The sequence below is a fragment of the Mastigoproctus giganteus genome, chromosome 12, assembly GCF_048544385.1.
Source record: "Mastigoproctus giganteus isolate SK-2022 chromosome 12, ASM4854438v1, whole genome shotgun sequence".
NCBI classification, from domain to species: domain Eukaryota; kingdom Metazoa; phylum Arthropoda; class Arachnida; order Uropygi; family Thelyphonidae; genus Mastigoproctus; species Mastigoproctus giganteus.
In genome coordinates, this window is record NC_143586.1 from 46,339,034 (window position 1) to 46,353,336 (window position 14,303).

At 36.5% G+C, this 14,303-nt stretch overlaps 1 protein-coding gene across 3 annotated transcripts in view; it reads right to left on the reverse strand.

The window, feature by feature from the left end:
* LOC150077010 (cysteine-rich motor neuron 1 protein-like) overlaps positions 1–14,303 on the reverse strand; it is a 165,450-nt gene that overhangs the window by 6,749 nt on the left and 144,398 nt on the right. For all 3 annotated transcript variants that reach the window (XM_090386072.1, XM_090386071.1, XM_090386074.1), the window contains one exon: positions 7,708–7,929. In XM_090386072.1, coding sequence (XP_090242198.1) covers positions 7,708–7,929 — 222 coding nt within the window. The remainder of the gene's footprint in view (positions 1–7,707; positions 7,930–14,303) is intronic.

The window sequence follows — 14,303 nt, forward strand, 5'->3', positions numbered from 1 at the left end:
ATTAGCAACACCAACATGCTAATGCTGGTATTGAAAACAACTATTGCCATTGTATCACTTATAGCAGGAACCACAGAAAAAGTGCTAGTTTATACTGCAGAACATCCATATAGAATCAGAGGGGTTTACAAGGTTGAGACAAGAATGTTACCATATTTTGTGGTATTACACTGGTCTGAGTATTTGGCATGAAGAGTAACCAGTACTCGAACACTGATCGCTCAACTGTGAAAGCTGTCTAAATATCTATCATATACACAGGTGTTCAAAGAAAGTGCATCACCCCCTTAAAATTGTAACTGTCATCCGAATAACATAAGTATATGGCAATATTTCTTACAGATTGCATCAGATAAGATTAACACGTGTAGGTGATGATGCAATATTGCATCAGCTGTTACTTTCAGTTATATAAGCAAGCTCTGCAAGAGTTGCAGTCATTCCTTGCTTGTGTCAGGATGGCAAGTTACGTGCAGTTGACACCACAAAGAAAGAGTGCTATAGTTGCTTTACGTGAGGAAGTAGCAGTGGCATGTGATGCAAGAAAGCAGTGTATGAGCTTATGCATCATCAGCCAAAAAAAAAAAAAAAAATTCACACAACCATTCCCACTAAATGTTTGTCCAGTTCAAACATTTTGAAGGAAAAAAGTAGATCACATCATAAATTAAGTAGGCCACTCCTGCTATATATCATAAACAAAACCCCATGACCTGCCCTGGCAGCCTGTCTGCATTGCTCAGAAAACTTCATATCTGACTGCACAATTACTCCCAAGTCTTTTTCATTTTCTACCACCTTAAGTGTAGTACCACACAGTTGGTACGGTTCTCTGGGGTTACTTCTACCCATACTTTGCATTTGTCAAGGTTAAACTTCAGTTGCCACTTCTCAGCCCATCTGCCCAAATTTTCTAGATCCTGTTGCAGTAGCACACTGCCATTACTGTCATTAACATCCTTGCCAACCTTTGTATCATCTTCAAACTTCGACACTAAGTCTGATATACCTTCATCAATATCACTGATAAATATACAAAACAACAGTGGACCCAACACCGAACCATGTGGGACTCCACTAATAACATTAGTCCACAAAGAGCAGCACCCATTGATTACCACACTCTGTCTTCTCCCACTCAACCAGCCTTTTATCCATTGTAGCAATTTACCCTTAATACCATTCTGCTCCAATTTGTAGAGTAGTCTTCCATGCACAACAGTGTCAAAAGCTTTCCTGAAATCCAAGTATATGATATCAAAATTATTTTTCGCATCCAGTTCCTTTGTAACCACATCATAATAACCAATCAAATTTGTCAGACAAGACTTTTCCTTAACAAACCCATGCTGTGTCTGAATTATTGCTGCAGTTTTGTCTAGATGATCCTGCAATGCATCTTTAACCAGTGATGCCATTATTTTACCCAGAACAGAAGTTAAACTAACTGGTCTGTAATTACTCATGTCACCCTTCGATCCCCCTTTGTGAATTGGGGATACATTTGCACACCTCCAGTCCATGGGGACCTCTCCTGAGTCGAAGGATGTTCTTCCCGTCATATTGCTTATAGAGTGTCTTGTAATCAGTCGACAGTGAGTAGATTTCTTTCAAACTCAAGAATACTGGTTCTGCTGATAGGAAAAAAGAAACCAGATGCAAACAAGTCTCTACACCAAAACAGGACTGCGTTTTGAAGCGCGTATACCTTAGAAGCCATAAAGCTTCTTCGTCTGAGCTGAAAAGAGAATGGGAAGAATATACAGGAGTGGTAGCAAGTGCGTAACAATCAGAAGACGCCTCTTCAAAAATGGACCTGTGGCCCGTCGTCCTAAGAAGAAGCCCTTCCTCACACAAAAAATGAAAAAGGCTCAATTAATTTGGTGTAAAGAGTATGTCAAATGGGCCCCCAAGCAGTGGAAGTCAGTATTTTCTTGGCTGAGAAGAAATTCAACCTGCATGGCTCTGATGGGAGACAAACGATTTGCCGTAGATGTGGTGAAGAATACCATCCAGACTGTATGGTGTCTACAGTGAAATTCCTTATCAGCCAAATGATATGGGGGTGCATTTCGTATTGCGGAGTAGGTCACCTGCAGTTTATAAAAGGTTCTGTAAATGCCAATGGATACCTGGCTATATTGGAAGGCAAATTGCTGCCAACCATTAGAGACCATTTCAACCTGCCAAGTAACTACATCTTTCAGGAAGACTCTGCTCCTTGTCATCGGGCAAAAAGTGTTAGTAGGCACTTCTGTAGTTACTTTAGCTTCATTTCTGCATTAGAGGTTCAACAGTAATGTGTTTACATTTGTTACAGGTGAAAAAATGGTTGGAAGTACGATCCATTACAACTCTTAGCTGGCCAGGAAACCAGCCCAGACCTGAATACTATAGAGAACTGTTGGCATACATCATGTGGCATCTGCAGTTGCCAGAAAGAAACCACGAACTATCAGTTGATTATCTTCAGAAATTGATCTTGTCAGTGCCTTGACGGTGTGCTGCCGTCATCAGGGCCAGTTCAACTAAATATTAGTTTGCACCTGGTGAACTTTTCATTTTGTTTTCCATTTAAAATGATAAATTGAAGCAAATTGAGGGCTTCTGATTACATTTCATGATTCACAATTGTCATGTTTACTAAAACTGTCGTATAAAGGTTGCAAATGCTCATTTTGGAATATTTTGAGAGCACCTGTCAAATATTACTTAGCTTTGTCTTAACTATTAATAAATATCTTTTGTTTATATTTCTATTTGTGATGCTAGTCATTAATGTAACATACCATCATGAAAAAGGATTAGACATGTGAAATTCTTAGGTGATGCACTTTCTTTGAATACCAGTGTAGGTTATAAACAGCAGGGTAACAAACCTGCAGCACAAGTGGCATGTGCAGCTTTTGTCAGTAGCCTGTCTCTTGATTTGGGAAAAAATAATGTAAAAAAATTGTACAACTGATTTTAAAAATAGGAAATGAAGATAAACACACACAGTTTATCTGCCTTTACTGTCAGAAATCATTTGATGTATGGAAACCTACAGTTCAGATTTACCACCTTTTAGTGTTAATTTAATGCAAGTAAGCTGGAAAGTTAGTGAGGTCCTCACAACATTGATTCCACATAGACAAACATTAGACAAACTATATTAAATTTATTTTATAAACACAAAATTGTTTTCATTTTTTATTATAAGTGCTTAGCATAAAATTTTCCTTTACGTAGTTATCAAAAATATCTAGAGGCATCAGGCATGGATATCAGTAAGGTGTGGGAGGGGAAAGTTTATTAATTCTGGTAGCTTTGGATCTGCCCCTAGGCGTGAGGCATTTCCAACATACGTGGCCCACTGTTGGAAAAGGCTGACCACCCTGTGGTATAGTTTTAAGCTTGAAGCCCTTTCCTTAAATTTACTTGACTTCAAATGTTAATGACTCTCCTTAATATATCAAGATACTGACTTAGAAAATGATAGTAATAGTTTTAATTTCTAAAAATAGCTATATTAAATTTGTTCCTTCAATTATAAGTTAAAATAAGAAACATCTGATATATATATGCATTAATCATGCACTTAAAAACTAGATGTGGAGAAGTCTGGCTTTATGAATGGAGAAAAATTATACTAGTACGTGAAAAGGCAGTTCCATAAAATTGGCACATTGGTGGCATCGATATAGGGTGCACACCACTCGTGATCAAGGATAATGTTATCACTTTTATGAAGTCCTTATCAGATGTATATGAATGCAAAGAAAAACATCATTTATTGTAATCAGTGATTTACAATTATCATTTATGTTACCACTTTTTTTGCACTATTGCAGTTTATGTACACGCAGTGGAAGTGATTCTACTATTTTAATATTTTCTTTTTTTAATGGTTTCTATGGATTTCCATAAACATTATGACAGTTCCATTTTTAATGACTTACTTTCTTGAAGAAATAGTCGACAGTCAAATTAAAGTATTTTATATTGGTTGATTTAAGTTTTCTTTCTACCCACTTCCATCTTTTTTATATACACATTTCCCCTCTGTATCAATAAACAATGCTGAACAGATGCATTCTTATTTCTTCGGTTATCGTTTAGCTGCATCCCAAAGTGATTACAATAAGTGATGTCCACTGTATATAAATGATAATAAGCATTATGTGTAACTATGATTCACACAGATTTTTCCTCTTCTGAACTCCACTGTTAAGACAAATGGTGAAGGCAACATTAAATGACTATTCTCGAATCCTAAATTGACCATTAGATCTGAACATTGTGTAGTGTACCTTGTTCTCCACTGTTGCTTCAAACTCCACGAATAATGGGTAATGTAACGCTCCACATGGCATTTATTGATGTTGGTGGGGCTTGTCAGCTTTAACTCCTACATACATGAGACAATCATGCTGACATGTGTCCTGATATCAGAGGGATATCTCCAGGGATGATATAACCACCCTCTTCAGGTCACTAAATAAATATCTGCATTTTTTGGCCTACTGGGTAATGGTTTTTAACTGCTGTATCACCCTAGGTCCTCCATGTTGACTTTAAAAGGCTCAAGCAGCCTGCTGCAGTATATTCCAATAAATTACTGACAATTACTCTTTGGAATGCTCATAAATTTTGCACTGTGGCTAACATAGAAATGGAATTCTGAAGGATACTGAGCATGGTTTTGTAAAGGGAAAATCATGTTTAACTAATCTGGTTAGCAATTTTGACAGGATCACTCAAGAGCTGGACTTAGGGAATAATTTCGACATTGTTTTTTTTTTTTTTTTGGATTTCAGCAAAGTATTTGACTCAGTCCCACATGAGAGATTACTTTATAAGCTGGAACAGGTTGGAATCACGGGGAAAATCCTTAGATGGATAGCTGTATGGCTTCAGGGCAGGAGGCAGAGGGCTGTGATAAATGGATATTCCTCAGATTGGATTAATGTAAGAAGTGGGGTTCCCCAAGGATCAGTATTAGTACCACTGTTGTTTTTGATTTTCATAAATTACATTAATGAAGGGACAGAGGGCGTGATGTCTAAATTTGTAGATGATGTAAAGATTGGTAGAGTAGTTAATGATCACCGCCAAGCAGAGCTTCTTCAGAATGACCTAGATAGACTTCAGGGATGGTCAGAAAAATGGCATCTATGCTTTAATCTAGCAAAGTGTAAGGTATTGCACATGGGGAACAGTAACCCCAAAATAACTTATACACTTGGCGAAGTTGAACTAAAGCCGGTAGTGGAGGAAAGGGACTTGGGTGTTACGATATGGTCAGACTTTAAGTTATCTGAGCATTGTAGACTGTCCTATCGATGACTTATCGAACAATTGCTAGTAGAGATAAGGATGCCATAATCCCACTATATAAGGCTATTGTTAGACCACACCTGGAATACTGTGTTCAAGTATGGAGACCGCACATAAAGAAAGACATTGTGCTTCTTGAAAGGGTCTAAAGATGGGTAACTCATCTTGGAAGCTAGGCACCTTAGAGGAGACTTGATAGGTGTTCAAGGCTCTGAGAGGCATAAGTAAAATGAATGAGGATGAAATTGCAGCATAAGCCATAGGTTTCCTTACATCATGTGGCCACTAATAATACTATCACACACATATACAATAATTGCTACTGATAACTGGTGCTTTCTTCATAGCTAACTTTAATACTTTTGGGAGGATAGTGCATGTCAGATAGACATATGTTACATGAAACATATATGCAAAGGGTAATAATATATGAAGTGTGATCAAAAAGTTGAAGACTAAACTAATTGGGAAATGACAAAGCTTACCAGCTATTTGGTGGATCATCTTTGAAAGTCTCCTTGACACTATAAACCAATTCCAATGATTCTGCAACTTCTTGAAGCATTTCTGAATAAGCTTTTTTTTTTTTAGAGCTACTAATAGTTCCTGTGTCACATTCTGAATAATTTCCTCAGTCATTGTATATCTATGACCTTTCAAGGGAACTTTAATTCAGGAAAACACACACACACATGCACAGGGGGCTAAATCTGGTGAGTATGGTGCATTGAAGACAACAGCAACAGAGTGCTTTGCAAGAAAATCTCTAATGGAAAGCATCAAGGGGTGCTGGCCATTTTTCCTGAACAGCATTAAACAATCGCAACATTCTCTGGTATTCCTGGTTGGTTTACTGTTTGATCAAGAAGGACAAATTCATAATGAATAATGCCCTGTGAGTCAAAAAATATGAATATGATAATCCTAATCAAATGATTTACACTTGATTGAGATTGTCTTACTTTTTTGTATTTGGGAGAAGATGGCATCTTCCACTGAGAGGAACAAACCTTTGTACCCAGGTAATAGTCATACAACCATAATTTGTCATCAATAATAATGGAAGAAACAAAGCACAAGTCAGTAGCAACAATTTGACAAAGATTGATCCTGAAATGCAAGAACTCACCACTCTCTGTGGTGATTAGTGAGGATGTGAAGCAAACTTGGCTGAAACATGCCACTTTCCTTAATATTGTGTAAAAATTGATTGGTATGTTCCGTTATTAATACAAACTTCACTAGAACTTTGCAGATAGTTAAACACAAGCAACTGAATCATTGGTTTAAAAAAAAAAAAAAAAAAAATTCAAGTATAGCCAGAGCGGGATATCATCTTCAATGGACAAGTAGCCTTCTTTAAACTTTGCATTTATCAAAAAGTCTTTGAATGGCACAAAGCATCTTCTCTGAAAACTGTTTTTAACGTGGGTTTCTTATGCACCTAATTTGAAACAAAATTTGATTCAAATTCACTACTCAACAAAATCACTCTGTTATTTTAAAATGCAAAGAAACACACAAAACACCTTTTATTCAATGTATGCTAATGATTGGTGATTACCATGTCTGCAATAATGGTCTGTAGTTACCTACTTTGCTCCAAGAACTGCCTTTATGCATTGGTGATATATTGGCACTTCTCCAATCCAAAGGAATCTCTCCTAATAAGAAGAAAGACTGTGCAGTATGCAGTGACAGAAGTATTAGAAGGGTGGGAGAAGAAGAGAAACAATTTGGTATTGTGAGATATGATCCCAAAAAAACAGGATTGCACAATTTGGAAAGTTTTAAGAAATACCACACACTAAAAACATATAAATAACTAACATTTAAAGAGTTTATAAAATGTTTTACCATTCAGTTTTATATTTACTGCAAACCCAAAATTAAATAATTTTTAAATATCATATTTCAAAGATCTTTTTTATATTTTTTTAATTTGGGGAAGACAGCAAACATTAAATAAACTCCACAGCTAGCATCCTCTTGATGGAAACTTCAAAAACAAAAATACAGGAACCAAGTACTTTGTCAAAAAATAATTATTTAAAAAAGAAAAAAATGGAACCTGGAATTTCATTGAAACCAGCCGAACTACAATGCTTGGATGAGAGAGACCATCACCCTTAGCCTCCATATATTTTATAAAAGAATTCACTCTGTTACATATATTATATAAACAAAAATCACATATATATGCTTGTGCATTTTACTAGTATTATGTTTAAAGTAAAATTTTTTGATTAGGTATGTTTTTTATTATGCATTCTTCTGCTCCTCTCTGTTAAGCCCAGACAATAAAGGGTTTATGGTATCTCAGGTAAATTACTTTCAACTGAAATATAAAACACAATATAAATAAATAGTCTTTGAACAGATGCTTACCAAGACATACTGGGCAACAGCGATTTTTCAGTTCTACTGGATGATGACAATCCATTGAAGGACAATTTTCTTGAAAACAAGATATCTGACCTTCATGACATACACAGCCTTGACATGGAGTAGATCTCCACTGTTCTCCACTTTCTTTGAGTTCTCCAGATGTCCAGCAAGAAGTGTGAGTTGTTGAAAACACAGATGCAACTGTTGGTTCAAAAGAGGACGCTAAAAGAAATTAATTAAGCATGGTGTAATAAAATAATGATTTGCATAATTAAATACTATTATATACTATATATAAAAATTTCTGGAAACTCAACAAGTAGTTCTGAAAAGTTTGTGTTGTTGTTTGTTAGATTTATTGGTGCAAGGGCTACTAAGGCCATAATGCACCTATTACAATCTTATTTGATACATGATTGTTATATTAAAAAAGAGGATTCAGATCAGATGATATTTATCATTCTCAGAAAGGTAAAAACGCCATTAATATCTTGTCGGTCTCTGAGGACCTGCTGTAAGGTAAGTTTATAAGAGGAATATAGATGAGAAGAGAAAGCTGTTTGTCATTCTCTCAAGTATAATGGGCATTCAATGATAAAGTGGTTTACTGTGAGTTGAGTTTGACAGTTGCTGCATAGTGGAAGGGCATCCTGAGTGAGTAAATAACTATGAGTTAGGTGGGTATGTCCTATTCGCATTCTGGCAAGTACTACTACTTCCTTTCTATTGCCTCTTAGGCTTGATAGCCACTGCTTATGATCATTTTTAATCTGGAAGAGTTTATTGCTTTTTTTGCTCCTGCCAAATGGATAGCCACTTTTTTCTAACAGTGCTATGTATGATGTGTTTGAAATCTGTGTAAGGTATCTGAATGTCTGATGTTATGAGACTAGCGTTCTTGGCAGCAAAGTCCACTTGTTCATTTCCTACAATTCCAGATTGCCCAGATATCCAACAGAAAATTATTTTTTGCCTGTTTGCAAGTAGCTGCACTAACTTGATTCAAATTTGTTGTAGTAACGGATGACTGGAAGTAAGTTTACACTGAAGAACAAATACAGTGCTTAAAGAATCGGTGTAGATGATGGTTTGAGGATATAAAGACTGTTTTACATTCTCTAGAGCCATCAGCATAACATACAGTTCTGTGGTGTAAGTGCTGCTGAGATATTGTAATGTTTGGTAGAACTGCAGCTGTGCCAACTTTACTATCTGTCTTGGAACCATCAGTGTAAATTTGGGTAAGACTAGAGAACTGAAAAGAGTGAGTAGCATGGATTTGCTGAATATTGAAATTTGGAAGTGCATTCTTTCCCCATTGTTGGAAATGTTGGTCAACATTGGCCAAGGATATTTGTCATGGTGGTGTAGTCATGCTAATATTTAGAATTATGTTATTCATATTTAGTTCCCAGCACATAGTTAAGTTTTGTAATCTAATGCCACATGGTTTATTTTGCAAAAGTTTATTTTGGTACAAATTATGCCATTTTGGGGTGAATAGATACTGCCTTATAGGATGATGTGGGAAACTTTTGATTTTAGCTGCACAGCTTACTAGCAGAGCATGCCGACAAAGGAATAGAAGTGGCTAATGTGCTTCCATATAGAGACTCTGAACTGGTGATGTACGAAAAGCTCCCAGTGCAATTTGGAGAGCATTGTGAGGTACTGGGTCAAGCCATTTTAATGCACTTTCTCTAGCTGAGGCATATGCAGGAGATCCATAGTCTAGTCTGGATCTTATTAGCGACCGGTATAAGTGTAGTAGCATGTACCGATCTGCACCCTATGTCATAGGGTGCAGATCGGTACATGCTACTACACTGTGGTGCCCTGAGGAGATTTGGCTTCTTTAGACAGGTTGCACGAATATGCTTAATATGTTCTAAGAAACTTAGTTTTTTATCCAGAATTAGTTCAAGAAAGCTAATACTCTGTTGAAAAGTAATTGGATGAGACTCACGATGTAAATCTGGATCAGGATGCAATTCCATTTACAGCAAAAATGAATTGCTATTGCACTGGCATACAGATATGTTTCAACTGTGTCAGGAATACATTTGGTAATTGAATTAATCCTGATGGAGAAGAGCGTGGCACTAAGCACAGAACCCTGGGGGACCCCTTCTTCTTGCACAAACATTTGCAAGAGAGCAGAATGAAATCGTACCTGAAAGGACCTATTTCTCGAAAAGTTCCGGATAAATTTTGGAAGATGACCTCGAAGGCCAGATTCATAGAGATCATGAAGAATCCCATATTGTCAGGTTGTATCAAAAGCTTTTTTGATGTCAAGACATACCATCACTGGGTGCTCGTTCCTGAGAAATGCATTTCGAATGTTTCCTTCAGCTTTGAACATAAGGTCAAGTGTTGATCTGGTTCTTTGAAATCCATATTGATTTTGACTTAGAATGTTTTCATTCTCTAGGAATCATGTCAACCTGGCGTTAATTATTTTTTCTAATATTTTTCCTATACATGTGATTAAAGCTATCAGCCATAACTTGTTGGATCTGAATGGTCCTTTCCTGGTTTTGGGAAAGCTAATACAATAGAATGGCACCAGCTGGTAGGGTAGTAATCTTCATCAAAGATTCTATTATACAGTTTTAGAAGAGCAGAATGGGATTCTTCACTCAAATGATATATCGTGGCATAGTAAACTCCATCAGGACCAGCAGCACTATTATTGGATCTTGCAAGTGCACTGCATAACTTTGTCATGGTAAGGGGTACATTATATGGAAGCTGTAGTGAAGTATTGAAATTGAGATTATATTTTTCTGCTTGTACTTTATGTGACTGAAAGATTGGCTCAAATGCGGTTACAGCTGAGAGAGTTTCAAATGTTTCACCTAATGTATTTGCAATTTCAAGAGAATTGCAGATTTCTTTCCCTTTTAGAAGTATTATTGGAGTGGTTATAGGATATTTTCCATTAATTCTTCGAACTTTAGTCCAAATGGTTCTGATGTCTGTGGTTCTGTTTATAGTGGAGGCATATCTGGACCATGTCTCTTTTTTGCTTATTCGTTGTATATGATGAGCTTTAGCTCTCCCTTTCTTGAACTGTAAGAGATTAGCTGTGGTTGGGTATTTACGAAATAAGTTCCAATATCTATTCTTCTCTTTCTTGGCACTGCTACAGGCTTCATTCCAACATATTTTTGAGTGTGAGCGGGTTTTCATGGAATGGATGATTTGGGTATGCTGGTTTTGCAGCTGCTATTATTTGCTGGGTTATGTAAGTTACCACAGAGTCAATGGTGAGAGTCTCAATGGTCTGAATATCTAGACGTGCCAGGTTAGCTTTGTCAAATTTCCAAACAGTTTTTATTTCAGTTTGAGGAGGAGAGTTAGTCGACAGTGCACATATTACAGGAAAGTGATCACTATTACGAAGATTATCGGTGGCCGTCCAATCAATAAGCAGAAAGAAGTTTGGCGAGCATATTGAAAGATCAATCGCAGAAGTTGACCTTGAGGAAAGATGCACGTATGTGTGAGTCCAATTATTTAATAATGTTAAGTTGTGCCTTTCAAGAAATTTTTCAATTAACTGACCTCTCTTATCAAGGTGCGAGGAAACCCATAAGGGGTGATGCCCATTCCAATCAACCAAGATACAGAAAGGTTTTTTTTTTTTTTTTTTGGTAGTTGTTGGCGCATCTAATGCCAGGCCATAATGCACCTCCCAAGGTTTTTGCAGTACTTTGATCCAAGCCCGAGGCGGGATTCAAACCCGCGACCTTTGGGTTGCCAGGCAGGCACTTTACCCACCCGGCTAGCCCGGTTGGCTACAGAAAGGTGGTGGCAGCTGATTAACTAAATCATCCAAATCTGCTAAAGTGTATGAATTACTGGGCGAATGGTATAAGGAAACAACTGTTACCACTATCCCACACATAACTCTAGTAGTGATTGCTTCTAAAGTTGTTTGCAGTGGGATAGGTTTGAAAGGAGTTCTAGAGTTTACTAGCAATGCTACACCTCCATGTGCCGTATTCGTTTCTCTCCTTTCTAAGCATTATATGATGTTTTATGCTCATAGATATTTTAGGGGTCAGGTTCGTTTCCTGTAGACAAAGAACAGCAGTCTTATATTCGGTAATTAAGTCATAAACATCGTCTAAGTTAGCTCTGAGTCCATGATAATTCCATTCAACGAATCTATACATTATTGGGGATTATTGCTTATGGGATGTGGTTTGTTTGTGCCTGTCTAGTCTTGTTTTTTTCCCTTTTTGGGAAAGTTGGCCTGGTGATGTCCATTTCCTCCTCTTCTGCATGAATTTTAAGAAGTGGTTCATCTTGGTGTGAATTTCTACCTATGTCCATGGTATCAGTTCTTGATTTTCTCTTTCAGAGCTTGTTTGCTTAACTGGCTGCTGTACAATGTTTTTATCTGGCGGTATTGTCAATGGGGTATTTACTGAATGAGTTGATTTCTGTAGGGTAGGCTGTGCTTTTAGTGTAGAGAGGACCGACCTTGCCCAATCAGAAATTGAGATGCTTGGCAGAACTGAACAATCTGTTTGCACTGTTATGGACTGTTGCTTTTTTACAACTGAAGAATAGGATGGCAATTTATTAGAAATTGAAAAATGTCTTTTTGCTTTTTGGTATGGCACCTTGTGTTCTACTTTGTACGTTTGTATATTCTTTTCTGTCTGCCACTGGATGCACTCCTTTGAAAATTCTGAATGATTTTCCTTACAGTTTGGGCAGCATTGTATTTCAATAGTGCAGTCTGTGTGAACGTGCTCTTTTGAACCACAAGAGGCCTGCAGACTGCTTGTGAGTGTCCAAATTTTTGGCATTTAAAACACCGGACTGACTTTGGAATGTAAGGTTGAAATTTGCACCTTAAGTATCCAGCTTTAACAGCTGTTGGTAGAATTGGTGTTTTGAATGTAAGAATGACTGTTCGAGTAGAAGTAAGAACCCAATCTTTCTTAATGACTATCCTTTTGGCATTTATCACATTTTGATCACTTAATTCGTGAACTATCTCTTCCTTGGATACATTAAGGAGATCCCACTCTGCTATTACCCCTTTAGAGGAGTTTAGGGTGGCATGCAGGGTAACCTTTGTGGGAATTCCACCAAAAGTCGATGTTTTTAATAGTCTTTCCGAGTGCTAGTTCTTGCTCATTTCCATTAGAAGGTCTCTAGATTTTAATCTACGAACCATTTTTGGAGGGCCCGCCTCATTTTCAAGACATTTCTATATTAAGAATGGGGAGAGCTTACTCAAAGGATTATCAGTTAAAGAATGCAGTATCAGAAAAAGAGGAGCAGGGGTTTCTGTTCCTTCTTTTTTTCTGCCGTTTTGCATTACATGAATTTAAATCATCTCTGTTTGAGAGATCTGGATCATGAGATCCATACGTGACATGTTTATTTATGTCCATCTTTGCTCCTTTTAGCCCTGAGAGAATGATTTTCTTCTCCCAAGTTACTGGTCCAGTTCTGAAAAGGTGCTAAATACTATGTTGTACTATATGGTACTAATACATGCTTGATCATTAAAAAAAAAAAAAAAGCTACCTGCATACAAGCAAAAAACCATATTTAAGATGTGTGTTTCCAGGCAGCAGTTGTGGTATACATTCCACAGATGATGATGCTGTTGCATCTCCTTGGGTGATGGCAGACCCTTGCCTGTCTAATCTGGTAATTTATTTAATATTTATCCATTTTTTTTTATTAGGGAGTTTGAATTTGATTTTTATATTTTTTACTTATAGGTGGGTAGCTTTTAACACCCCTTCAGCATTACTTATTGCATTTTACAGCAATTCTTACATATAGTGTTTAATTAAGTAAATCATTTTAATTATTACACTGCAATTTCCATAAAGGGAAGGCATTAAAATAATAAATGAAAAATGACAAATTTATGTGAACTGTATAATGAATATTATTTCTAAATAACTATATCACATTCTGGGGAAAGTTCCTCAAATGCTTCGTTTATGGGTTCCTTAGTACGAATTTCTATGCCTGTTTATATACAATATCAAATAAATGAGAAAATGAAGAAATGTTTCCTAATTATGATTAGTTTACAAGTATAGCTCAAAATGTTCTTTATTAGGAATATATATGTTCTTAGTAATTAATAATCCTTTGCATACATATGCCTTTGGAAGTTTAATATATTTAATATATTAACTTTCTAAATGTGCATACAATAATATTTAACAATTTTCCAAAAGGAGCATTCTCAAATATTTTAAATATTGGACCTCGCATTCGAAGGAAATTCATCTTTTTCAGAAACCTTTGAAAAGAGACATCAAAGATGTTTACCAAGCTCTTAACATCAGGTCACTGAATTACAAATTAGTATTACACTAAAAGATGAATTTGACTCTACAGACTTGCAAACATCTTATTCTGGGGTCTTCCCAGCAGGTATGATGGGGGTAAGATGAAAGTCTACATCAACAGCTGTGAATTGCAACAATGAAGACAAACTGATAGGCAATACACAACTCTTGTATGTTGTGTATTGCTTATCAGTTTGTAATAAAAAATTATATTACTTGTAATGTAATTTTTTATGCAACTTGTTATAAAAAAAA